Genomic DNA, 27,095 nt, shown 5'->3' on the forward strand with positions numbered 1-27,095 from the left:
CAAAGATGACTGACGAAGACATTCGCCGTATTGTTCATTGAAGCACAGGAGCCTGCATTTTGCACGACGGTTCTCCAACGTCCATTTTACACCGATTGGACATTTCCTCGATCGTTTCGCCAATGTTGGAGCTTCTGACATATGGAATGTGGAAAGATTTTTAATAACTTCTTACACCAACTTTCCTCTTATCTTTGGTATAAATGAAAATATAAGAACGCATTTGGAGAAGAAAAGAGACTTTAATTGCAGGCTGTTCCCACTTACACATACAGAAGGTCATTTTTATTTCAACCAGAAAAAAATCTAAAACAAAGACTTAAAAGTGATTTAAAGATTTGTCTAAAATGATTCTTGATTATATTTATCATGCGTTACATCAAACGGTGACCACCCCCCATCCCCCGTGTCTCCTCGTTGGGTGGTGGGCCTCCACTGAGAAGGTCGGCTCTGTCCCTCCACTAGTGCCCTGTGTTCACATTGTTCACATTTATAACGTTGGTTGGTTGGGGTTGGTATGAGGGGACGGGGTACATGACGGTCTGCCCTGGCATCGTCACTGTGGTGGTCTGAGCCGTCATGATGGAAGCCGGTCGCTTGTATCTCTTGATCTCTCGAGCCATCTGGCACCAGGCACAGCACAAACACCAATACACCATACAGCAGTCATCGCAGATCGATCCCTGGGGGGAGAGAGAGAGAGCACAGGGGGAGAGGAGAGGGGGAGAGAGAGCACAGGGGGAGAGGAGAGGGGGGAGAAAGAGAGAGCACAGGGGGAGAGGTGAGGGGGAGAGAGAGAGCACAGGGGGATAGTAGAGGGGTGAGAGAGAGCACAGGGGGAAAGGAGAGGGGGTGAGAGAGAGCACAAGGGGAAAGGAGAGGGGGTGAGAGCGAGAGAGCACAGAGGGAAAGGAGAGGGGGGAGAGAGAGAGAGCACAGGGGGAGAGGAGAGGGGGAGAGAGAGCACAGGGGGAGAGGATAGGGGGGAGAAAGAGAGAGCACAGGGGGAGAGGTGAGGGGGAGAGAGAGAGCACAGGGGGATAGTAGAGGGGTGAGAGAGAGCACAGGGGGAAAGGAGAGGGGGTGAGAGAGAGCACAAGGGGAAAGGAGAGGGGGTGAGAGCGAGAGAGCACAGAGAGAAAGGAGAGGGGGGAGAGAGAGAGAGCACAGGGGGAGAGGAGAGGGGGGAGAGAGAAAGCACAGGGGGAAAGGAGAGGGGGTGAGAGAGAGCACAAGGGGAAAGGAGAGGGGTGAGAGAGAGAGAGCACAGGGGGAAAGGAGAGGGGGGAGAGGGAGAGAGCACAGGGGGAGAGGAGAGGGGGGAGAGAGAAAGCACAGGGGGAAAGGAGAGGGGGTGAGAGAGAGCACAAGGGGAAAGGAGAGGGGTGAGAGAGAGAGAGAGCACAGGGGGAAAGGAGAGGGATGAGAGAGAGAGAGCACAGGGGGGAAGGAGAGGGGGTGAGAGAGAGAGAGAGCACAGGGGGAAAGGAGAGGGGGGAGAGAGAAAGAGAGCACAAAGGGAAAGGAGAGGGGGCGAGAGAGAGCACAGGGGGAAAGGAGAGGGGGGAGAGAGAGCACAGGGGGAAAGGAGAGGGGGGAGAGAGAGAGCACAGGGGGAAAGGAGAGGAGGCAAGAAAGAGCACAGAGGGAAAGGAGAGGGGGTGAGAGAGAGAGCACAGGGGGAAATGAGAGGGGGGAGAGAGAAAGAGAGCACAAAGGGAAAGGAGAGGGGGCGTGAGAGAGCACAGGGGGAAAGGAGAGGGGGGCGTGAGAGAGCACAGGGGGAAAGGAGAGGGGGGAGAGAGAGAGCACAGGGGGAAAGGAGAGGGGGGAGAGAGAGAGCACAGGGGGAAAGGAGAGGAGGGAGAGAGAGAGCACAGGGGGAAAGGAGAGGAGGCAAGAAAGAGCACAGAGGGAAAGGAGAGGGGTGAGAGAGAGAGCACAGGGGGAAAGGAGAGGGGGGAGAGAGAAAGAGAGTACAAAGGGAAAGGAGAGGGGGCGAGAGAGAGCACAGGGGGAAAGGAGAAGGGGTAAGAGAGAGCACAGGGGGAAAGAAGAGGGGGGAGAGAGAACACAGGGTGAAGGGAGAGGGGGAGAGAAAGAGAGCGCAAGGGGAAAGAAGAGGGGGGTGAGAAAGAGCACAGGGGAAAAGAGAGGGGGAGTGAAAGAGAGCAGAGTGAGCGAGGTAGAGGAGAAGAGTTATTAGGTCTTTAGGCCTTCTTCTATTGAAGGACAATACAATATACATGTACCAGTGATAATAAATGAGTCTTTCCCTCCACTTCCAGAAGGGGGTGTATTTAGAAGAGGCGGAGTCTCTTGCGGAGCATACCATGTCATTTACCATTAGGTACAATCTGGCTATAGGATGACATTGACATGAACACAGTATAGCTATGTGGAGTCAGATGTAAAGGGAGCACTCTGTAGAGTCTGATGTAAATGGGAACTCTGCACAGTCTGATGTAAAGGGGAGCTATGTGGAGTCATATGTAAAGGGAGCACTCTGTGGAAACAGAGCTTCCCCTTTACATCAGATTCCACAGAGTGCTCCCTTTACATCTGACTCCACATAGCTCCCCTTTACATCAGACTGTGCAGAGTTCCCTTTTACATCAGACTCCACAGAGTTCCCCTATATATCAGACTCCACAGATTTCCCCTTTACATCAGATTCCACAGATTTTCCCTTTACATCATACTCTGCAGAGCTCCCCTTTACATCATACTCTGCAGAGTTCTCCTTTTACATAAGACTCCACAAAGTTCTCCCTTACATCAGACTCCACAGAGTTCCCCTTTACATCAGAGTTTCCCCTTTACATCAGATTCCACAGAGTCTGATGTAAAAGGGAACACTGGGGAGTCTGATGTAAAGGGGAACTCTGTGAACTCTGATGTAAGAGAGAACATTGTGGACTGCCATGTAAAGGGGAACTCTGTGGGCTCTGATGTAAGAGAGAACATTGTGGACTGTGGTGTAAAGGGAGAACTCTGTGGACTCTGATGTAAAACGGAACTCTGTGGAGTCTGATGTAAATGGGAACTCTGTGGAGTCTGATTTAAAGGGGGAACTCTGTGGAGTCTGATGTAAATGGGAACTCTGTGGAGTCTGATGTAAATGGGAACTCTGTGGAGTCTGATGTAAATGGGAACTCTGTGGAGTCTAGTGTAAAGGAAAACTCTGTGGAGTCTGATGTAAATGGGAACTCTGTGGAGTCTAGTGTAAAGGAAAACTCTGTGGAGTCTGATGTAAAAGGGAACTCTGGGGAGTCTGATGTAAGGGAGAACTCTGTGGAGTCTGATGTAAATTGGAACTCTGTGGAGTCTGATGTAAATTGGAACTCTGTGGAGTCTGATGTAAAGGAAAACTCTGTGGAGTCTGATGTAAAAGGGAACTCTGTGCAGTGTGATGTAGAGGAGAACTCTGTGGAGTCTGATGTAAAGGAGAACTCTGTGGAGTGTGATGTAGAGGAGAACTCTGTGGAGTCTGATGTAAAGGAGAACTCTGTGGAGTGTGATGTAAAGGAGAATTCTGTGGAGTGTGCTGTAAAGGAGAACTTTGGGGAGTCTGATGTAAAGAAGAACTCTCCGAAATCTTATGTAAGGGGGAACTCTGGGGACTGTTATTTAAATGGGGAGAGGGGGCTCTAGTGACCAAATACCCCCTTACATCAGACTTTCCCTTTACACCAGAATCCAACTTCTAATTTTATTGAAGCTCCTCTTGAAGGTTGGCTCAGTTAGTCAGTCTTTTTTGTCTGCATGAAGGCGTATGCACCGGAAATGTTTCATTTTTTAATACGATATTCTTTGTTCTGAGGTTTATTTGTGTCTGTGAGGCTGTCGGTTGTGGTACAGTAATTAGGAATAGTCTGTGGGTACAAGGACTGGTATATGTGTGCAGTGTGTGTATAGCAACTAGGCACAGATTCTGCTTAACGATACCCCTTTAAGCCCCTCCCACTCCCCTCCCAAATTCTGGCTATGCATAGTGATCACTTCATCCCGGGGGCTCCTCGGGTCTTTCATCATCCTCCTAGTCATACTTCATCCGCAGCCAGATACTTACAGGAATTTTGTACCGCTCCCGTACAGATGCCCGCATTGCCAGAGATATAGGGGGACAAGCTGGGGAAAAGCCTGCGCATCCTGTGTCCATCAGGGGGAGGCACAGACACTCGCCGTGCTCGCTGACCGTCGCGCACTGGAAGCAGGGGAAGAGCCAGTAGGCAAAACAACCTGAGAAGAGACGGGAGAAACTCTGTTATATCATGGAAAATCCTATCTAGCAGAGAATGAGATTTTAGTCAGTTGTACACAGGCTGCCTGCAAGCAGGCAGTCAGTGCTGGACTTTGTTATAGGAAAGCCGAGTATGTGTGCACACTGGGTATTGATGCCACTCGTTGTGATAAATATGTATCTGTAAGAGGTTCTATAAATTGATCAAACGGGCCATTATACTTCCTTTTAAAGTGCTTTTTGTATGCTAAGTCCCGCCCCTGAGGAACCAGAGACAAGTGTAGCATTGAGAATTAGGGCAAGATTTGCACCGCCTGCTCTGCCCAGGACTGGCGCAGCCTTACCCATCTACAGAGCTCCTCGCATGCTCTGCAATACAGTGCTTACTTGGCCACAAAGAATTATGGGATGGCTGTTATTCCCAAAACTTCAGTGGCCCTAGGCAGAGTGGTGAATACCGATTGCAGATCTGCTATGTGGTTCCGGGATGTTGCATGAAAGGTTTTCCTGAGCTCTCCACTTGCCTGGTGCTCCCCAGGAATGCTTCTTATTGCAAGTCATGCCTAGTTCAGTTTGAAACAGAGAAGTATAAAGAACTTGTTTTTTATGATAAGCCCCGCCCCTGCGGAACCAGAGACAATCAGGAACTAGGGGAAGGTTTGCATATCCCTCTATTTGAAAAGCCGTATGAACCCCACAGGTGGTGTGTGAATTCTCAGGGGAGAGTGACACTTACATGTGCCCATGTCTTCGCAGCAGTCGCAGATTCCGGAACTCCAGCCGTTTGGTGAGGCTTGTGTTATCGTTGTTGTGTGGGAGACCATCGAAGGTGGCTGTACTGCGATGGGATACATTGTCTGCAAGGGGACAACCAATAAAAAAAAAAACTTAATGACCCCATATGTCAATTGAATGAATTTTAAGGCACACAAACACAATACAATACCCGATTGTTTTTGTATAATATAAAAGATGATGTTATGCCGATTAAATAGATACCAAATATGTCATGTTTTAAAAAATGCGCATGCACGCTCGTGGAATGGTGACAGACTACTAAAAAAATACTCAACTTACTACTTAAAATTCTCCATAGGCTATGCTTTAAAAAAACCTTTACAGTTTACCAGTACAGAGCTACAAAGGAGGTCTAGTGCTAGAATTGCTGCTCTCACTCTGAGGTTCATGGTGATACTTTATATGTGTGGTGCGACCGCCGTTGACGTATGCCTTCTGCTCTCTCCCAAGCCCTGCCTTCCACTCTCTCCCGAGCGCTGCCTTCAGCTCTCTCCCGAGCGCTGCCTTCAGCTCTCTCCCAAGCCCTGCCTTCCGCACTCTCCCGAGCCCTGCCTTCCGCACTCTCCCGAGCCCTGCCTTCCGCACTCTCCCGAGCCCTGCCTTCCGCTCTCTCCCGAGCCCTGCCTTCCGCACTCTCCCGAGCCCTGCCTTCCGCTCTCTCCCGAGCGCTGCCTTCAGCTCTCTCCCGAGCGCTGCCTTCAGCTCTCTCCCGAGCGCTGCCTTCAGCTCTCTCCCGAGCGCTGCCTTCAGCTCTCTCCCGAGCGCTGCCTTCAGCTCTCTCCCGAGCGCTGCCTTCAGCTCTCTCCCGAGCCCTGCCTTCCGCACTCTCCCGAGCCCTGCCTTCCGTACTCTCCCGAGCGCTGCCTTCAGCTCTCTCCCGAGCGCTGCCTTCAGCTCTCTCCCGAGCGCTGCCTTCAGCTCTCTCCCGAGCGCTGCCTTCAGCTCTCTCCCGAGCCCTGCCTTCCGCACTCTCCCGAGCCCTGCCTTCCGCACTCTCCCGAGCCCAGCCTTCCGCACTCTCCCGAGCCCTGCCTTCCGCTCTCTCCCGAGCCCCGCCTTCTGCTCTCTCCCGAGCCCTGCCTTCAGCACTCTCCCGAGCCCTGCCTTCTGCTCTCTCCTGAGCCTAGCCTTCCGCACTCTCCCGAGCCCTGCCTTCCACTCTCTCCTGAGCCTTGCCTTCCTCACTCTCCCGAGCCCTGCCTTCCAATCTCTCCTGAGCCTTGCCTTCCTCACTCTCCCGAGCCCTGCCTTCCAATCTCTCCTGAGCCTTGCCTTCCTCACTCTCCCGAGCCCTGCCTTACACACTCTCCCGTGCCCCGCCTTCCGCTCTCTCCTGAGCCTTGCCTTCCGCACTCTACCGAGCCCTGCCTTCCTTACTCTCCCGAGCCCTGCCTTCCGCTCTCTCTCGAGCCCTGCCTTCCGCACTCTCCCGAGCCCTGCCTTCCTCACTCTCCCAAGCCCTGCCTTCTGCTCTCTCCCGAGCCCAGCCTTCCACACTCTCCCGAGCCCCGCCTTCCGCACTCTCCCGAGCCCCGCCTTCCGCACTCTCCCGAGCCCTGCCTTCCTCACTCTTGCGAGCCCTGCCTTCCGCTCTCTCCCGAGCCCCGCCTTCTGCTCTCTCCTGAGCCTTGCCTTCAGCACTCTCCCGAGCCCTGCCTTCTGCTCTCTCCTGAGCCTTGCCTTCAGCACTCTCCCGAGCCCTGCCTTCCGCTCTCTCCCGAGCCCTGCCTTCCACACTCTTGCGAGCCCTGCCTTCTGCTCTCTCCCGAGCCCAGCCTTCCACACTCTCCCGAGCCCCGCCTTCCGCACTCTCCCGAGCCCCGCCTTCCGCACTCTCCCGAGCCCTGCCTTCCTCACTCTTGCGAGCCCTGCCTTCCGCTCTCTCCCGAGCCCCGCCTTCTGCTCTCTCCTGAGCCTTGCCTTCAGCACTCTCCCGAGCCCTGCCTTCTGCTCTCTCCTGAGCCTTGCCTTCAGCACTCTCCCGAGCCCTGCCTTCCGCTCTCTCCCGAGCCCTGCCTTCCACACTCTTGCGAGCCCTGCCTTCTGCTCTCTCCCGAGCCCAGCCTTCCACACTCTCCCGAGCCCCGCCTTCCGCACTCTCCCGAGCCCCGCCTTCCGCACTCTCCCGAGCCCTGCCTTCCTCACTCTTGCGAGCCCTGCCTTCCGCTCTCTCCCGAGCCCCGCCTTCTGCTCTCTCCTGAGCCTTGCCTTCAGCACTCTCCCGAGCCCTGCCTTCTGCTCTCTCCTGAGCCTTGCCTTCAGCACTCTCCCGAGCCCTGCCTTCCGCTCTCTCCCGAGCCCTGCCTTCCGCTCTCTCCCGAGCCCTGCCTTCCACACTCTTGCGAGCCCTGCCTTCCGCTCTCTCCCGAGCCCCGCCTTCTGCTCTCTCCTGAGCCTTGCCTTCAGCACTCTCCCGAGCCCTGCCTTCCACACTCTCCCGGCCCCGCCTTCTGCTCTCTCCTGAGCCTTGCCTTCAGCACTCTCCCGAGCCCTGCCTTCCGCTCTCTCCCGAGCCCTGCCTTCCGCTCTCTCCCGAGCCCTGCCTTCCACACTCTCCCGAGCCCTGCCTTCTGCTCTCTCCTGAGCCTTGCCTTCCTCACTCTCCCGAGCCCTGCCTTACACACTCTCCCGAGCCCCGCCTTCCGCTATCTCCTGGGATGACAGCCATGGAGACCAATTTGATGCAGTGTGCTTCAAATATGGTCTGAGCACTGACAGGCTGACCCCCCCCCCCCCCCCACCCCTTCAACCACAGCACTCATACGTCTATTTCCCAAAGACAACCTCTGGATATGACGCTGAGCACGTGATCACAACTTCTTTGGTGGACCATGGTGAGGCCTGTTCTGAGTGGAACCAGTCCTGTTATACCGCTGTATGGTCTTGGCCACCATGCTGCAGCTCAGTTTCAGGGTCTTGGCAATCTTCTTATAGCCTAGGCCATCTTTGTGTAGAGCAACAATCCTTTTTTTTCAGATCCTCAGAGAGTTCTTTGCCATGAGGTGCCATGGTGAACATCCAGTGACCAGTATGAGAGAGTGAGAGCGATAACACCAAATTTAACACTCCTGCTCCCCATTCACACGTGAAACCTTGTAACACTAAAGAGTCACATGACACAGGGGAGGGAAAATGGCTAATTGTGCCCAATTTGGACATTTTCACTTAGGGGGTGTACTGACTTTTGTTGCCAGCGGTTTAGACATTAATGGCTGTGTGTTGAGTTATTTTGAGGGGACAGCAAATTGACACTGTTATACAAGCTGTACACTCACTACTTTACATTGTAGACAAGTGTCATTTCTTCAGTGTTGTCACATGAAAAGATTTTGTGAGATACTGTATATATATATATATATGTATATTTATATATTTTTTTTCAATTATTATAAATAAATATATATATATATTCTTCTTTTTTTTTCCTTTCTATCTCAATTGATATTTCTAGCTGAGTGGTCGGGCAGTTCTCGGCAGGCGGTTGGCTGTCATTGGCCGGGACGGTCAGAGTCTGGCACGCGGTAGTAAGAGGTGAATGCGCTGACACAGCATAGAGCGGTGACATCTGTCAATCACCGAGCGCCATTGTCTGTAGGTCACCTCTATACCGCCGTCTGAGCGGAGCCCGAGACCCACATCACCGGTCTATCTCCAGAGGAACAAACAATGGGGAATAATACACAGGGGGGGGAGGAGGACTCTTCTCCTTCCTCTGTAACTCTCCTCTCCTGAAATAGTCTGCAATGCTGGAGGACTCTTCTCCTTCCTCTATAACTCTCCTCTCCTGAAATATACTGCTCTGGTGGAGGACTCTGCTCCTTCCTCTATAACTCTCCTCTCCTGGAATACTCTGCACTGCTGGAGGACTCTGCTCCTCCCTCTATAACTCTCCTCTCCTGAAATACTCTGCACTGCTGGAGGACTCTGCTCTTTCCTCTATAACTTTCCTCTCCTGAAGTACTCTTCTCTGCTGGAGGACTCTGCTCCTTCCTCTATAACTCTCCTCTCCTGGAATACTCTGCACTGCTGGAGGACTCTGCTCTTTCCTCTATAACTCTCCTCTCCTGGAATACTCTGCACTGCTGGAGGACTCTGCTCTTTCCTCTATAACTCTCCTCTCCTGAAATACTCTGCTCTGCTGGAGAACTCTGCTCCTTCCTCTATAACTCTCCTCTCCTGGAATACTCTGCTCTGCTGGAGGACTCTGCTCCTCCCTCTATAACTCTCCTCTCCTGAAATACTCTGCTCTGCTGGAGGACTCTGCTCCTTCCTCTATAACTCTCCTCTCCTGAAATACTCTGCTCTGCTGGAGGACTCTGCTCCTTCCTCTATAACTCTCCTCTCCTGAAATACTCTGCACTGCTGGAGGACTCTGCTTCTTCCTCTATGACTCCCCTCTCCTGAAATACTCTGCACTGCTGGAGGACTCTGCTCCTCCCTCTACAACTTTCCTCTCCTATCTCCTCTCCTGAAATACTCTGCTCTGCTGGAGGACTCTGCTCCTTCCTCTATAACTCTCCTCTCCTGGAATACTCTGCTCTGCTGGAGGACTCTGCTCCTCCCTCTATAACTCTCCTCTCCTGAAATACTCTGCTCTGCTGGAGGACTCTGCTCCTTCCTCTATAACTCTCCTCTCCTGAAATACTCTGCTCTGCTGGAGGACTCTGCTCCTTCCTCTATAACTCTCCTCTCCTGAAATACTCTGCACTGCTGGAGGACTCTGCTTCTTCCTCTATGACTCCCCTCTCCTGAAATACTCTGCTCTGCTGGAGGACTCTGCTCTTTCCTCTATAACTCTCCTCTCCTATCTCCTCTCCTGAAATACTCTGCACTGCTAGAGGACTCTGCTCTTTCCTCTATAACTCTCCTCTCCTGAAATACTCTGCATTGCTGGAGGACTCTGCTCCTTCCTCTATAATTCTCCTCTCCTGAAATACTCTGCTCTGCTGGAGGACTCTGCTCCTTCTTATATAACTCTCCTCTCCTGAAATACTCTGCTCTGCTGGAGGACTCTGCTCCTTCCTCTATAACTCTCCTCTCCTATCTCCTCTCCTGAAATACTCTGCATTGCTGGAGGACTCTGCTCCTTCCTCTATAATTCTCCTCTCCTGAAATACTCTGCTCTGCTGGAGGACTCTGCTCCTTCTTATATAACTCTCCTCTCCTGAAATACTCTGCTCTGCTGGAGGACTCTGCTCCTCCCTCTATAACTCTCCTCTCCTGAAATACTCTGCAATGCTGGAGGACTCTTCTCCTTCCTCTATAACTCTCCTCTCCTGAAATATTCTGCACCGCTGGAGGAGTCTTCTCCTTCCTCTGTGACTCTCCTCTCCTGAAATACTCTGCATTGCTGGAGGACTCTGCTCCTTCCTCTATAATTCTCCTCTCCTGAAATACTCTGCTCTGCTGGAGGACTCTGCTCCTTCTTATATAACTCTCCTCTCCTGAAATACTCTGCACTGCTGGAGGACTCTGCTCCTCCCTCTATAACTCTCTTCTCCTGAAATACTCTGCACTGCTGGAGGACTCTGCTCCTTCCTCTATAACTCTCCTCTCCTGAAATACTCTGCACTGCTGGAGGACTCTGCTCCTTCCTCTATGACTCCCCTCTCCTGAAATACTCTGCTCTGCTGGAGGACTCTGCTCCTTCCTCTATGACTCCCCTCTCCTGAAATACTCTGCACTGCTGGAGGACTCTGCTCTTTCCTCTATAACTCTCCTCTCCTATCTCCTCTCCTGAAATACTCTGCATTGCTGGAGGACTCTGCTCCTTCCTCTATAATTCTCCTCTCCTGAAATACTCTGCTCTGCTGGAGGACTCTGCTCCTTCTTATATAACTCTCCTCTCCTGAAATACTCTGCTCTGCTGGAGGACTCTGCTCCTCCCTCTATAACTCTCCTCTCCTGAAATACTCTGCAATGCTGGAGGACTCTTCTCCTTCCTCTATAACTCTCCTCTCCTGAAATATTCTGCACCGCTGGAGGAGTCTTCTCCTTCCTCTGTGACTCTCCTCTCCTGAAATATTCTGCACCGCTGAAGGAGTCTTCTCCTTCCTCTATAAATCTCCTCTCCTGAAATATTCTGCACCGCTGGAGGAGTCTTCTCCTTCCTCTGTGACTCTCCTCTCCTGAAATACTCTGCACTGCTGGAGGACTCTGCTCCTCCCTCTACAACTTTCCTCTCCTGAAATACTCTGCACTGCCGGAGGACTCTGCTCCTTCCTCTATAACTCTCCTCTCCTGAAATACTCTGCACTGCTGGAGGACTCTGCTCTTTCCTCTATAACTCTCCTCTCCTGAAATACTCTGCTCTGCTGGAGGACTCTGCTCCTCCCTCTATAACTCTCCTCTCCTGAAATACTCTGCATTGCTGGAGGACTCTGCTCCTTCCTCTATAATTCTCCTCTCCTGAAATACTCTGCTCTGCTGGAGGACTCTGCTCCTTCTTATATAACTCTCCTCTCCTGAAATACTCTGCACTGCTGGAGGACTCTGCTCCTCCCTCTATAACTCTCTTCTCCTGAAATACTCTGCACTGCTGGAGGACTCTGCTCCTTCCTCTATAACTCTCCTCTCCTGAAATACTCTGCACTGCTGGAGGACTCTGCTCCTTCCTCTATGACTCCCCTCTCCTGAAATACTCTGCTCTGCTGGAGGACTCTGCTCCTTCCTCTATGACTCCCCTCTCCTGAAATACTCTGCACTGCTGGAGGACTCTGCTCTTTCCTCTATAACTCTCCTCTCCTATCTCCTCTCCTGAAATACTCTGCATTGCTGGAGGACTCTGCTCCTTCCTCTATAATTCTCCTCTCCTGAAATACTCTGCTCTGCTGGAGGACTCTGCTCCTTCTTATATAACTCTCCTCTCCTGAAATACTCTGCTCTGCTGGAGGACTCTGCTCCTCCCTCTATAACTCTCCTCTCCTGAAATACTCTGCAATGCTGGAGGACTCTTCTCCTTCCTCTATAACTCTCCTCTCCTGAAATATTCTGCACCGCTGGAGGAGTCTTCTCCTTCCTCTGTGACTCTCCTCTCCTGAAATATTCTGCACCGCTGAAGGAGTCTTCTCCTTCCTCTATAAATCTCCTCTCCTGAAATATTCTGCACCGCTGGAGGAGTCTTCTCCTTCCTCTGTGACTCTCCTCTCCTGAAATACTCTGCACTGCTGGAGGACTCTGCTCCTCCCTCTACAACTTTCCTCTCCTGAAATACTCTGCACTGCCGGAGGACTCTGCTCCTTCCTCTATAACTCTCCTCTCCTGAAATACTCTGCACTGCTGGAGGACTCTGCTCTTTCCTCTATAACTCTCCTCTCCTGAAATACTCTGCTCTGCTGGAGGACTCTGCTCCTTCCTCTATAACTCTCCTCTCCTGGAATACTCTGCACTGCTGGAGGACTCTGCTCCTCCCTCTACAACTTTCCTCTCCTGAAATACTCTGCACTGCCGGAGGACTCTGCTCCTTCCTCTATAACTCTCCTCTCCTGAAATACTCTGCACTGCTGGAGGACTCTGCTCTTTCCTCTATAACTCTCCTCTCCTGAAATACTCTGCACTGCTGGAGGACTCTGCTCCTCCCTCTACAACTTTCCTCTCCTGAAATACTCTGCACTGCCGGAGGACTCTGCTCCTTCCTCTATAACTCTCCTCTCCTGGAATACTCTGCACTGCTGGAGGACTCTGCTCCTCCCTCTACAACTTTCCTCTCCTGAAATACTCTGCACTGCCGGAGGACTCTGCTCCTTCCTCTATAACTCTCCTCTCCTGAAATACTCTGCACTGCTGGAGGACTCTGCTCTTTCCTCTATAACTCTCCTCTCCTGAAATACTCTGCACTGCTGGAGGACTCTGCTCCTCCCTCTACAACTTTCCTCTCCTGAAATACTCTGCACTGCCGGAGGACTCTGCTCCTTCCTCTATAACTCTCCTCTCCTGAAATACTCTGCTCTGCTGGAGGACTCTGCTCCTTCCTCTATAACTCTCCTCTCCTGGCAAAGCATGGCAATGAAGTAGGTGGCACTAATGTCGGGCTTTATAGTTATCTTTGGTATCTTCTTCTTCTCTGGGTCACTTCCTCTTCTCCTCCTAATCTATAAAGTGATCATATGAGAGATTGCAGTAAAAAAAAAAAAAAAGGGAACTCATCGCCAACAATCGGCCACTGTATTTTCCTTCATGCGTCACTGCTCACCGGCTCCGCAGACATCCAGTATAACCAGTTCTCCTCGCCCGCCCCGTATACCCCCCATTCACCTGAGCACAGTGTTTACCTTTCTGCTATGGGACTGTTTATTCAGAAATTATTTCTCAATTGTCTGAGATAAAAGAGTATTTCCTATATGACAAAAAACACGGCTTACTTGTCCAGAGATTGTCTCGCCATTATTTTTATTTTTTTATTTTTTTTATGCAATCTTTACATCAAAAACTAAAAAAAAAAAAAAAAAAAAAAACTAAAAAAAAAAAAAAAAAAAAAATTAAACTAAAAAATATATATATTTTTGTGGTTTTATTATTATTAGTTTAAGAAAAAATAAAAAGCACTGTAGAAATCATAATCAATTGCTATTTAAAAAAAAATGACACTAAAATCAAGATTCTGAAATTAAGTGTGTCAAAAAATTAAATAAAGTTTTTTTATTTTTTTTATTTTTTTATTTTTTAGTTTAGCCCCTTTTTTAATGAAACATAAAAAAAAAATAAAAAAAAATAAACGTGAAAAAAGTTTGATTACTAATGTTGAAAAATAGAAAAATAAATTAAAAAAAATCAGGGAAATAATAGGGAGAGGGGAAAGAAGGGGTTAATTAGGGCTTAGTAAGGTAAACCAATTAGAGGTTAAAAGGGAACACAATTTATTTTAAAAAAAAAGCAAGGAAAGAATTATTATTTTTTTTATTTTTTTTTATTTCCATGTCATTTTGCTTTAATTGACATCAACCCTTCCGTCTGCAGAGGACTTTCCTGTGAAATCAAAATCTTTTTATTATTTTTTTGGTCTTCAAAAATATGTTATCTTCAATTTCTTATATCGATATCAACAATAAAGATTTTTTCAGTGGTTTTTGTTATTTGGGTGGCCTCTCTCTTGTGGAGGACACAATGGAATGCTCAATGTTACTTTGTATCTCTCTATCTCCCGTCTGATCAATGTTTATAAACAATGTTACTTTGTATCTCTCTATCTCCCGTCTGATCGATGTTTATAAACAATGTTACTTTGTATCTCTCTATCTCCCGTCTGATTAATGTTTATAAACAATGTTACTTTGTATCTCTCTATCTCCCGTCTGATCAATGTTTATAAACAATGTTACTTTGTATCTCTCTATCTCCCGTCTGATCGATGTTTATAAACAATGTTATTCTGTATCTCTCTATCTCCGGTCTGATCAATGTTTATAAACGCTGTTACTTTGTATCTCTCTATCTCCCGTCTGATCGATGTTTATAAACAATGTTACTTTGTATCTCTCTATCTCCCGTCTGATCAATGTTTATAAACAATGTTACTTTGTATCTCTCTATCTCCCGTCTGATCGATGTTTATAAACAATGTTACTTTGTATCTCTCTATCTCCCGTCTGATTAATGTTTATAAACAATGTTACTTTGTATCTCTCTATCTCCCGTCTGATCAATGTTTATAAACAATGTTACTTTGTATCTCTCTATCTCCCGTCTGATCGATGTTTATAAACAATGTTATTCTGTATCTCTCTATCTCCGGTCTGATCAATGTTTATAAACGCTGTTACTTTGTATCTCTCTATCTCCCGTCTGATCGATGTTTATAAACAATGTTACTTTGTATCTCTCTATCTCCCGTCTGATCAATGTTTATAAACAATGTTACTTTGTATCTCTCTATCTCCCGTCTGATCAATGTTTATAAACAATGTTACTTTGTATCTCTCTATCTCCCGTCTGATCAATGTTTATAAACAATGTTACTTTGTATCTCTCTATCTCCCGTCTGATTAATGTTTATAAACAATGTTACTTTGTATCTCTCTATCTCCCGTCTGATCAATGTTTATAAACAATGTTACTTTGTATCTCTCTATCTCCCGTCTGATCGATGTTTATAAACAATGTTATTCTGTATCTCTCTATCTCCGGTCTGATCAATGTTTATAAACGCTGTTACTTTGTATCTCTCTATCTCCCGTCTGATCGATGTTTATAAACAATGTTACTTTGTATCTCTCTTTCTCCCGTCTGATTAATGTTTATAAACAATGTTACTTTGTATCTCTCTATCTCCCGTCTGATCAATGTTTATAAACAATGTTACTTTGTATCTCTCTATCTCCCGTCTGATCGATGTTTATAAACAATGTTATTCTGTATCTCTCTATCTCCGGTCTGATCAATGTTTATAAACGCTGTTACTTTGTATCTCTCTATCTCCCGTCTGATCGATGTTTATAAACAATGTTACTTTGTATCTCTCTATCTCCCGTCTGATCAATGTTTATAAACAATGTTACTTTGTATCTCTCTATCTCCCGTCTGATCAATGTTTATAAACAATGTTACTTTGTATCTCTCTATCTCCCGTCTGATCAATGTTTATAAACAATGTTACTTTGTATCTCTCTATCTCCCGTCTGATTAATGTTTATAAACAATGTTACTTTGTATCTCTCTATCTCCCGTCTGATCAATGTTTATAAACAATGTTACTTTGTATCTCTCTATCTCCCGTCTGATCGATGTTTATAAACAATGTTATTCTGTATCTCTCTATCCCCAGTCTGATCAATGTTTATAAACAATGTTACTTTGTATCTCTCTATCCCCAGTCTGATCGATGTTTATAAACACTGTTACTTTGTATCTCTCTATCTCCCGTCTGATCAATGTTTATAAACAATGTTATTCTGTATCTCTCTATCTCCCGTCTGATCAATGTTTATAAACAATGTTACTTTGTATCTCTCTATCCCCAGTTTGATCAATGTTTATAAACGATGTTACTTTGTATCTCTCTATCTCCCGTCTGATCAATGTTTATAAACTATGTTACTTTGTATCTCTCTATCTCCCGTCTGATCAATGTTTATAAATGATGTTACTTTGTATCTCTTTATCCCCAGTCTGATCAATGTTTATAAACAATGTTACTTTGTATCTCTCTATCCCCAGTCTGATCACTGTTTATAAACGATGTTACTTTGTATCTCTCTATCTCCCATCTGATCAATGTTTATAAACGATGTTACTTTGTATCGCTCTATCTCCCGTCTGATCAATGTTTATAAACGATGTTACTTTGTATCTCTTTATCCCCAGTCTGATCAATGTTTATAAACAATGTTACTTTGTATCTCTCTATCTCCCATCTGATCAATGTTTATAAACACTGTTACTTTGTATCTCTCTATCTCCCGTCTGATCAATGTATATAAACAATGTTACTTTGTATCTCTCTATCCCCAGTCTGATCAATGTTTATAAACAATGTTACTTTGTATCTATCTATCTCCCGTCTGATCGATGTTTATAAACAATGTTATTCTGTATCTCTCTATCTCCGGTCTGATCAATGTTTATAAACGCTGTTACTTTGTATCTCTCTATCTCCCGTCTGATCGATGTTTATAAACAATGTTACTTTGTATCTCTCTATCTCCCGTCTGATTAATGTTTATAAACAATGTTACTTTGTATCTCTCTATCCCCAGTCTGATCAATGTTTATAAACGCTGTTACTTTGTATCTCTCTATCTCCCGTCTGATCGATGTTTATAAACACTGTTACTTTGTATCTCTCTATCTCCCGTCTGATCAATGTTTATAAACAATGTTATTCTGTATCTCTTTATCTCCCGTCTGATCAATGTTTATAAACAATGTTACTTTGTATCTCTCTATCCCCAGTTTGATCAATGTTTATAAACAATGTTACTTTGTATCTCTCTATCTCCCGTCTGATCAATGTTTATAAACTATGTTACTTTGTATTGCTCTATCTCCCGTCTGATCAATGTTTATAAACGATGTTACTTTGTATCTCTTTATCCCCAGTCTGATCAATGTTTATAAACAATGTTACTTTGTATCTCTCTATCCCCAGTCTGATCAATGTTTATAAACACTGTTACTTTGTATCTCTCTATCTCCCGTCTGATCAATGTATATAAACAATGTTACTTTGTATCTCTCTATCCCCAGTCTGATCAATGTTTATAAACAATGTTACTTTGTATCTATCTATCTCCCGTCTGATCGATGTTTATAAACAATGTTATTCTGTATCTCTCTATCTCCGGTCTGATCAATGTTTATAAACGCTGTTACTTTGTATCTCTCTATCTCCCGTCTGATCGATGTTTATAAACAATGTTACTTTGTATCTCTCTATCTCCCGTCTGATTAATGTTTATAAACAATGTTACTTTGTATCTCTCTATCCCCAGTCTGATCAATGTTTATAAACGCTGTTACTTTGTATCTCTCTATCTCCCGTCTGATCGATGTTTATAAACACTGTTACTTTGTATCTCTCTATCTCCCGTCTGATCAATGTTTATAAACAATGTTATTCTGTATCTCTTTATCTCCCGTCTGATCAATGTTTATAAACAATGTTACTTTGTATCTCTCTATCCCCAGTTTGATCAATGTTTATAAACAATGTTACTTTGTATCTCTCTATCTCCCGTCTGATCGATGTTTATAAACAATGTTATTCTGTATCTCTCTATCTCCGGTCTGATCAATGTTTATAAACGCTGTTACTTTGTATCTCTCTATCTCCCGTCTGATCGATGTTTATAAACAATGTTACTTTGTATCTCTCTATCTCCCGTCTGATCAATGTTTATAAACAATGTTACTTTGTATCTCTCTATCTCCCGTCTGATCAATGTTTATAAACAATGTTACTTTGTATCTCTCTATCTCCCGTCTGATCAATGTTTATAAACAATGTTACTTTGTATCTCTCTATCTCCCGTCTGATTAATGTTTATAAACAATGTTACTTTGTATCTCTCTATCTCCCGTCTGATCAATGTTTATAAACAATGTTACTTTGTATCTCTCTATCTCCCGTCTGATCGATGTTTATAAACAATGTTATTCTGTATCTCTCTATCTCCGGTCTGATCAATGTTTATAAACGCTGTTACTTTGTATCTCTCTATCTCCCGTCTGATCGATGTTTATAAACAATGTTACTTTGTATCTCTCTTTCTCCCGTCTGATTAATGTTTATAAACAATGTTACTTTGTATCTCTCTATCTCCCGTCTGATCAATGTTTATAAACAATGTTACTTTGTATCTCTCTATCTCCCGTCTGATCGATGTTTATAAACAATGTTATTCTGTATCTCTCTATCTCCGGTCTGATCAATGTTTATAAACGCTGTTACTTTGTATCTCTCTATCTCCCGTCTGATCGATGTTTATAAACAATGTTACTTTGTATCTCTCTATCTCCCGTCTGATTAATCTTTATAAACAATGTTACTTTGTATCTCTCTATCTCCCGTCTGATCAATGTTTATAAACAATGTTACTTTGTATCTCTCTATCTCCCGTCTGATCGATGTTTATAAACAATGTTATTCTGTATCTCTCTATCTCCGGTCTGATCAATGTTTATAAACGCTGTTACTTTGTATCTCTCTATCTCCCGTCTGATCGATGTTTATAAACAATGTTACTTTGTATCTCTCTATCTCCCGTCTGATTAATGTTTATAAACAATGTTACTTTGTATCTCTCTATCCCCAGTCTGATCAATGTTTATAAACAATGTTACTTTGTATCTCTCTATCCCCAGTCTGATCGATGTTTATAAACACTGTTACTTTGTATCTCTCTATCTCCCGTCTGATCAATGTTTATAAACAATGTTATTCTGTATCTCTCTATCTCCCGTCTGATCAATGTTTATAAACAATGTTACTTTGTATCTCTCTATCCCCAGTTTGATCAATGTTTATAAACGATGTTACTTTGTATCTCTCTATCTCCCGTCTGATCAATGTTTATAAACTATGTTACTTTGTATTGCTCTATCTCCCGTCTGATCAATGTTTATAAATGATGTTACTTTGTATCTCTTTATCCCCAGTCTGATCAATGTTTATAAACAATGTTACTTTGTATCTCTCTATCCCCAGTCTGATCACTGTTTATAAACGATGTTACTTTGTATCTCTCTATCTCCCATCTGATCAATGTTTATAAACGATGTTACTTTGTATCGCTCTATCTCCCGTCTGATCAATGTTTATAAACGATGTTACTTTGTATCTCTTTATCCCCAGTCTGATCAATGTTTATAAACAATGTTACTTTGTATCTCTCTATCTCCCATCTGATCAATGTTTATAAACACTGTTACTTTGTATCTCTCTATCTCCCGTCTGATCAATGTATATAAACAATGTTACTTTGTATCTCTCTATCCCCAGTCTGATCAATGTTTATAAACAATGTTACTTTGTATCTATCTATCTCCCGTCTGATCGATGTTTATAAACAATGTTATTCTGTATCTCTCTATCTCCGGTCTGATCAATGTTTATAAACGCTGTTACTTTGTATCTCTCTATCTCCCGTCTGATCGATGTTTATAAACAATGTTACTTTGTATCTCTCTATCTCCCGTCTGATTAATGTTTATAAACAATGTTACTTTGTATCTCTCTATCCCCAGTCTGATCAATGTTTATAAACGCTGTTACTTTGTATCTCTCTATCTCCCGTCTGATCGATGTTTATAAACACTGTTACTTTGTATCTCTCTATCTCCCGTCTGATCAATGTTTATAAACAATGTTATTCTGTATCTCTTTATCTCCCGTCTGATCAATGTTTATAAACAATGTTACTTTGTATCTCTCTATCCCCAGTTTGATCAATGTTTATAAACAATGTTACTTTGTATCTCTCTATCTCCCGTCTGATCAATGTTTATAAACTATGTTACTTTGTATTGCTCTATCTCCCGTCTGATCAATGTTTATAAACGATGTTACTTTGTATCTCTTTATCCCCAGTCTGATCAATGTTTATAAACAATGTTACTTTGTATCTCTCTATCCCCAGTCTGATCAATGTTTATAAACACTGTTACTTTGTATCTCTCTATCTCCCGTCTGATCAATGTATATAAACAATGTTACTTTGTATCTCTCTATCCCCAGTCTGATCAATGTTTATAAACAATGTTACTTTGTATCTATCTATCTCCCGTCTGATCGATGTTTATAAACAATGTTATTCTGTATCTCTCTATCTCCGGTCTGATCAATGTTTATAAACGCTGTTACTTTGTATCTCTCTATCTCCCGTCTGATCGATGTTTATAAACAATGTTACTTTGTATCTCTCTATCTCCCGTCTGATTAATGTTTATAAACAATGTTACTTTGTATCTCTCTATCCCCAGTCTGATCAATGTTTATAAACGCTGTTACTTTGTATCTCTCTATCTCCCGTCTGATCGATGTTTATAAACACTGTTACTTTGTATCTCTCTATCTCCCGTCTGATCAATGTTTATAAACAATGTTATTCTGTATCTCTTTATCTCCCGTCTGATCAATGTTTATAAACAATGTTACTTTGTATCTCTCTATCCCCAGTTTGATCAATGTTTATAAACAATGTTACTTTGTATCTCTCTATCTCCCGTCTGATCAATGTTTATAAACTATGTTACTTTGTATTGCTCTATCTCCCGTCTGATCAATGTTTATAAACGATGTTACTTTGTATCTCTTTATCCCCAGTCTGATCAATGTTTATAAACAATGTTACTTTGTATCTCTCTATCCCCAGTCTGATCACTGTTTATAAACGATGTTACTTTGTATCTCTCTATCTCCCATCTGATCAATGTTTATAAACACTGTTACTTTGTATCTCTCTATCTCCCGTCTGATCAATGTATATAAACAATGTTACTTTGTATCTCTCTATCCCCAGTCTGATCAATGTTTATAAACAATGTTACTTTGTATCTCTCTATCTCCCATCTGATCAATGTTTATAAACAATGTTACTCTGTATCTCCCGTCTGATCAATGTTTATAAACAATGTTACTTTGTATCTCTCCATCTCCCATCTGATCAATGTTTATAAACAATGTTACTTTGTATCGCTCTATCTCCCGTCTGATCAATGTTTATAAACAATGTTACTTTGTATCTCTCCATCTCCCGTCTGATCAATGTTTATAAACAATGTTACTTTGTATCTCTCTATCCCCAGTCTGATCAATGTTTATAAACAATGTTACTTTGTATCTCTCTATCCCCAGTCTGATCAATGTTTATAAACAATGTTACTTTGTATCTCCTGTGTAAATAACATTTATAAACAATGTTTACAATGGGAGGGGCTGTCCGGGTGTTTATCATAGCTTCCTAAAAACATCTCTTCCCCAGAGCTCTGAGCCTTGATGTAAGCAGTGGGCCGGCTCTTGGGAGGAGTTATGCAAATATCTAAATATCTTGATGGGTGGAATGTGGGATTGGAGGAAAGGGCCTTCCTAAGCCTTCCATTTTGGGAGACATTTCAGGTTCAGCAACAATGCCCCATCCCTGAGGACAATATTCCTTTTCCGGAAATAATGCTCAATCCACAAGGGCAATATTCTATCCCAGGGAACATCGCTCCATCTCAGAAGACAACGCTCCATCCTAGGGGGCAATAATTCATCTCAGGGAGATTATTCCCAGGGCAGTAATCCATCTTTGGGGGTAATACTCAATCCTAAGGGCAATATTCAATACTCGTGGTGGACAATGCTCTTCCCCGGGAGATAATGTTCATTCCCAGGGAACAATGCTCTTTCTAATTCCGCGTACACACCACCGGACTTTTCCAGGGACTAGGTCCGACGGACTTTCGGTGGAGTTCCGACAGACTTTCCGAATGAATGGACTTGGCCACACACAATCACACCAAAGTCCGACGGATTCATCCCGGGGAGCAATGCTATATCCCAGAGGGCAATATTCCTCTTCAAGGGAGACGATGTTCCATTCCAGATGGCGATATTCCATCCTAGTGAACAATATTCCATTTCAGAGGACAATATTCCACCCAGGAGACAATTCTCCATTTCAGACGACAATATTCCACCCAGGAGACAATTCTCCATTTCAGAGGACAATATTCCACCCAGGAGACAATTCTCCATTTCAGAGGACAATATTCCACCCAGGAGACAATTCTCCATTTCAGAGGACAATATTCCACCCAGGAGACAATTCTCCATTTCAGACGACAATATTCCACCCAGGAGACAATTCTCCATTTCAGAGGACAATATTCCACCCAGGAGACAATTCTCCATTTCAGACGACAATATTCCACCCAGGAGACAATTCTCCATTTCAGAGGACAATATTCCACCCAGGAGACAATTCTCCATTTCAGAGGACAATATTCCACCCAGGAGACAATTCTCCATTTCAGAGGACAATATTCTATCCCCGGTAACAATGCTCCATTTCAAAGGGCAATATTCCATCCCGGGGAACAATGCTCTATCTCAGGTGGCAATATTCCACCCTATGGGAGAATACTCTGTCATTGAGGGCAATTATACATTTCAGAGAACCTATTTCCAGGGCAGTGATCAAACTTTGGGGGTAATACTCAATCTCAATTGAGTACTGCTCTACCCAGAGGGCAATATTCCACCCCAGGGGACACCGCTCCATCTCAGTAGTTAATAATGCATCCCGGGAGGCAATATTCTATCTCAGGAGACAACGTTTCATGATCGGGAATAAAACCTCATCAAAAGGGACAATAGTCTGTCCCAGGGAACAATTCTTTGTTTCAGGGAGCAATATTCCATCTCAGAGGACAACATTTTAAGCTTGGGGGCAATTCCTCACCCCAGGGAGCCATGCTATATCCCAGAGGGCAATATTCCACTTCAAGGGAGACAATGTTCCATTTCAGAGGACAATATTCCACCCAGGAGACAATTCTCCATTTCAAAGGGCAATATTCCATCCCGGGGGAACAACGTTCTACCCCAGGTGACAATATTCCACCCTATGGGAGAATACTCATAGAGGGAAATTATACATTTCAGAGAACCTGTTTCCAGGGCAGTAATCAAACTTCGGGGGTAATGCTCAATCTCATTGAGTACTGCTCTACCCAGAGGGCAATATTCCACCCCGGGGGACACCGCTGCAACTCAGTAGTTAATAATGCATCCCGGGAGGCAATATTCTATCTCAGGAGACAACGTTTCATGATCGGGAACAAAACCTCATCAAAAGGGACAATAGTCTGTCCCAGGGAACAATTCTTTGTTTCAGGGAGCAATATTCCATCTCAGAGGACAACATTTTAAGCTTGGGGACAATACCTCATCCCAGGGAGCAATGATATATCCCAGAGGGCAATATTCCACTTCAAGGGAGACAATGTTCCATTCCAGATGGGGATATTCCATCTTAGTGAACAATGTTCCATTTCAGAGGACAATATTCCACCCAGGAGACAATTCTCCATTTCAGAGGACAATATTCTATCCCCGGTAACAATGCTCCATTTCAAAGGACAATATTCTATCCCAGGGAACAATGCTCCATTTCAAAGGGCAATATTCCATCCCGGGGAACAATGCTCTATCTCAGGTGGCAATATTCCACCCTATGGGAGAATACTCTATCATTGAGGGCAATTATACATTTCAGAGAACCTATTTCCAGGGCAGTGATCAAACTTTGGGGGTAATTCTCAATCTCTGTGAGTAGTGCACTGCCCAAGAGGGCTATATACCACCCCAGGGGACACTGCTCCATCTTAGTGGTTAATAATCAACCCAGGAGGCAATATTCCATCTCAGGAGAAAACATTTCATGCTTGGGAACAATATCTCATCACAGGGACAATATCCTATCCCATGGAACAATGCTACATCCTAGAGGACTATATTCTATTACAGGGGACAATGTTCCATCTCAGTATTTAATAATGCATCCCAGAAAGCAATATCCCAACTCAGAGAACAACATTTCACAGTTGGGGACAATACCTCAACCCAGGGGACAATATTCCATCCTAGGAAGCTATGCTAAATCTCAAAGGACAATATTCAATCCCAGGAAGCTATGCTAAATCCCAAAGGGCAATAACCCATCCCAGGGGGTAATTCTTCATCCCAGGGCACAATATTCTATTCCAGGTGATAATTATCCATTCCAGAGGACAGTATTCCACCCCTTGAGACTAAAATCTATCCAAGGGGACAATAACCCATCTCAGATTACCTATTGCTAGGGTAGTAAACTCTCTTTAGGGGTAATGTTAAATCTGATTGAGTAATGTCCCACTCTAAAGGGCAATATGGTGTCCCCAGGAACAATGTTTCATCTCAGGAGACAACATTTCAAGATTGGCGACAATGCCTCATCCCAGGGGACAATATTCCATCTCAGGGAACAATGCTCCATCTCAGAGGACAACGTTCTCTCCTAGGAGGCAATAATTCATCTCAGATGACTTATTCCTAGGGTGGTAATCACTCTTTAGGGGTAATGTTCAATCCCATTGAGTAATGCTCCACCCTAAAGGGCAATATGGTGTCCCCAGGAACAATGTTTCACCTCAGAAGACAACACACTATCCTAGGGGGCAATAACCCATCTCAGATGACCTATTCCTAGGGTAGTAATCCCTCTTTAGGGGTAATGTTCAATCTTATTGAGTAATGCTCCACCCTAAAGGGCAATATGGTATCCCCAGGAACAATGTTTCATCTCAGGAGACAACATTTCGTGTTTGGCGACAATGCCTCATCCCAGGGGACAATATTCCATCTCAGGGAACAATGCTCCATCTCAGAGGACAACACTCTATCCTAGGGGGCAATATCCCATCTCAGATGACCTATTCCTAGGGTAGTAATCCCTCTTTAGAGGTAATGTTCAATCTCATTGAGTAATGCCCCACCCTAAAGGGCAATATCGTGTCCCCAGGAACAATGTTTCACCTCAGAAGACAACACACTATCCTAGGGGGCAATAACCCATCTCAGATGACCTATTCCTAGGGTAGTAATCCCTCTTTAGGGGTAATGTTCAATCTCATTGAGTAATGCTCCACCCTAAAGGGCAATATGATGTCCCCAGGAGCAATGTTTCATCTCAGGAGACAACATTTCAAGATTGGCGACAATGCCTCATCCCAGGGGATAATATTCCATCTCAGGGAACAATGCTCCATCTCAGAGGACAACACTCTATCCTAGGGGGCAATAACCCATCTCAGAAGACCTATTCCTAGGGTAGTAATCCCTCTTTAGGGTAAAATATTCAATCCCATTGAGTAATGCTCCACCCTAAAGGGCAATATGGTGTCCCCAGGAACAATGTTTCATCTCAGGAGACAACATTTCAAGTTTGGCAACAATGCCTCATCCCAGGGGACAATATTCCATGTCAGGGAACAATGCTCCATCTCAGAAGAAAACGCTCTATCCTAGGGGGCAATAATTCATCTCAGATGACCTATTCCTAGGGTAGTAATCCCTCTTTAGGGGTAATGTTCAATCTCATTGAGTAATGCCCCACCATAAAGGGCAATATGATGTCCCCAGGAACAATGTTTCATCTCAGGAGACAACATTTCAAGATTGGTGACAATGCCTCATCCCAGGGGACAATATTCCATCTCAGAGGACAACACTCTATCCTAGGGGGCAATAACCCATCTCAGATGACCTATTCCTAGGGTAGTAATCTCTCTTTAGGGGTAATGTTCAATCTCATTGAGTAATGCCCCACCATAAAGGGCAATATGGTGTCCCCAGGAACAATGTTTCATCTCAGGAGACAACATTTCAAGTTTGGCAACAATGCCTCATCCCAGGGGACAATATTCCATCTCAGGGAACAATGCTCCATCTCAGAGGACAACGCTCTATCCTAGGGGGCAATAATTCATCACCGAGAGCTTATTTCCAGGGCAGTAATCCATCTTTGAATATAATTCAATACCTGTGGGGAATGCTCTACCCCAGGAGATAATATTCAACCCCAGGGAACAATGCTTTTTTTTCTAAATGGTTGATCATCAATCCCAAAAGGCCATATTCCATCGTAGGGGACATTGCTCTATCCCGGTGGTCAGCGGTCTATGCGAAGAAGCAATACTTTATCCCAGGGGACAACACTTTATCCCAGGGGACAACACTTTATGCCTGGGGACAATGATCCACATCTGCACAGTTGTCTCAAATACACATACAATTTGACAAATCCCAGAGAAAAAAAAGTAGAAGATTGGAATGAAGAATTAGGATATCGCTGTCCCCAGTAACTGGTTCTAACATTGTCAGATCATCACTCACCTCTGTCTTTGCCGCTGTCCTCGCTGAATGTCACCTGCAGGAGTCAAATCTTCTGTGAACCTCACCCAACCAGTTCTGCCCAATATATACAGAATGTCCTTACACTCAATCCGAGAGCCTCCCCGGGAACACCCCTAACCTGTGTATAGACTTAACCGCAATTGATGCATTTTATTATTACATTTCTTTTATTCCGATATAGGCACCGACTGTGAAAGGCCACTTCTCTTGTTCTGTATGGTGGGTGTAATTCTCAGTATTTGTTCTTGTTCGTTTTATTCCAAAAGCATTATATTCACAATCTAATCATTACAAATATAGGTGTGCGCAGGCTGCTGCATTAGGGTGTGCACCCCAAAGCTCAAACACGCACGCCTTTCTCTGCAGCCTCAGCTACACTGGACAGGGAATGAATGGGAAGTGCTCTGTGCCGAGCGGCTTCCTGTTCATTCACAGACCGAAGCGTAGTAAACATGGTTTACTATGCTTCGGTTGTGATTGAACACAGTGAGTAAGTTTGTTAGCCAGTGGCGAACTGTTCATTAGGGGTGCACGGGTGCTGCCCCCCCTCCCATTCATGTGTCCGCCCCCCTTGTTCTACATATAGGGCACTGGACTATGGATTCCAATGGAGGAGGGGTGTTTTTCTGAAGCATGTGATTAGAGCCAGAGGCTCTAATAGGCTTCAAAAAAGGGTGGCCT

The 27,095-nt window shown here is 44.6% G+C and overlaps 1 protein-coding gene across 1 annotated transcript; it reads right to left on the reverse strand.

Moving 5' to 3' along the window:
* Positions 1–222: 222 nt before the first annotated feature.
* LOC143962529 (cornifelin homolog B-like) lies at positions 223–26,423 on the reverse strand (the record flags this gene model as incomplete). Its single annotated transcript, XM_077471802.1, has 4 exons — positions 223–683; positions 4,073–4,242; positions 4,980–5,100; positions 26,394–26,423. Coding segments are annotated over 4 exons (543 nt in total), but the record flags the coding sequence as incomplete, so codon positions are not given.
* Positions 26,424–27,095: the final 672 nt, after the last annotated feature.

This window comes from Lithobates pipiens, unplaced genomic scaffold (genome assembly GCF_037356315.1).
Source record: "Lithobates pipiens isolate NorthernLeopardFrog02 unplaced genomic scaffold, aLitPip1_a1.2 Scaffold_8, whole genome shotgun sequence".
NCBI lineage: Eukaryota > Metazoa > Chordata > Amphibia > Anura > Ranidae > Lithobates > Lithobates pipiens.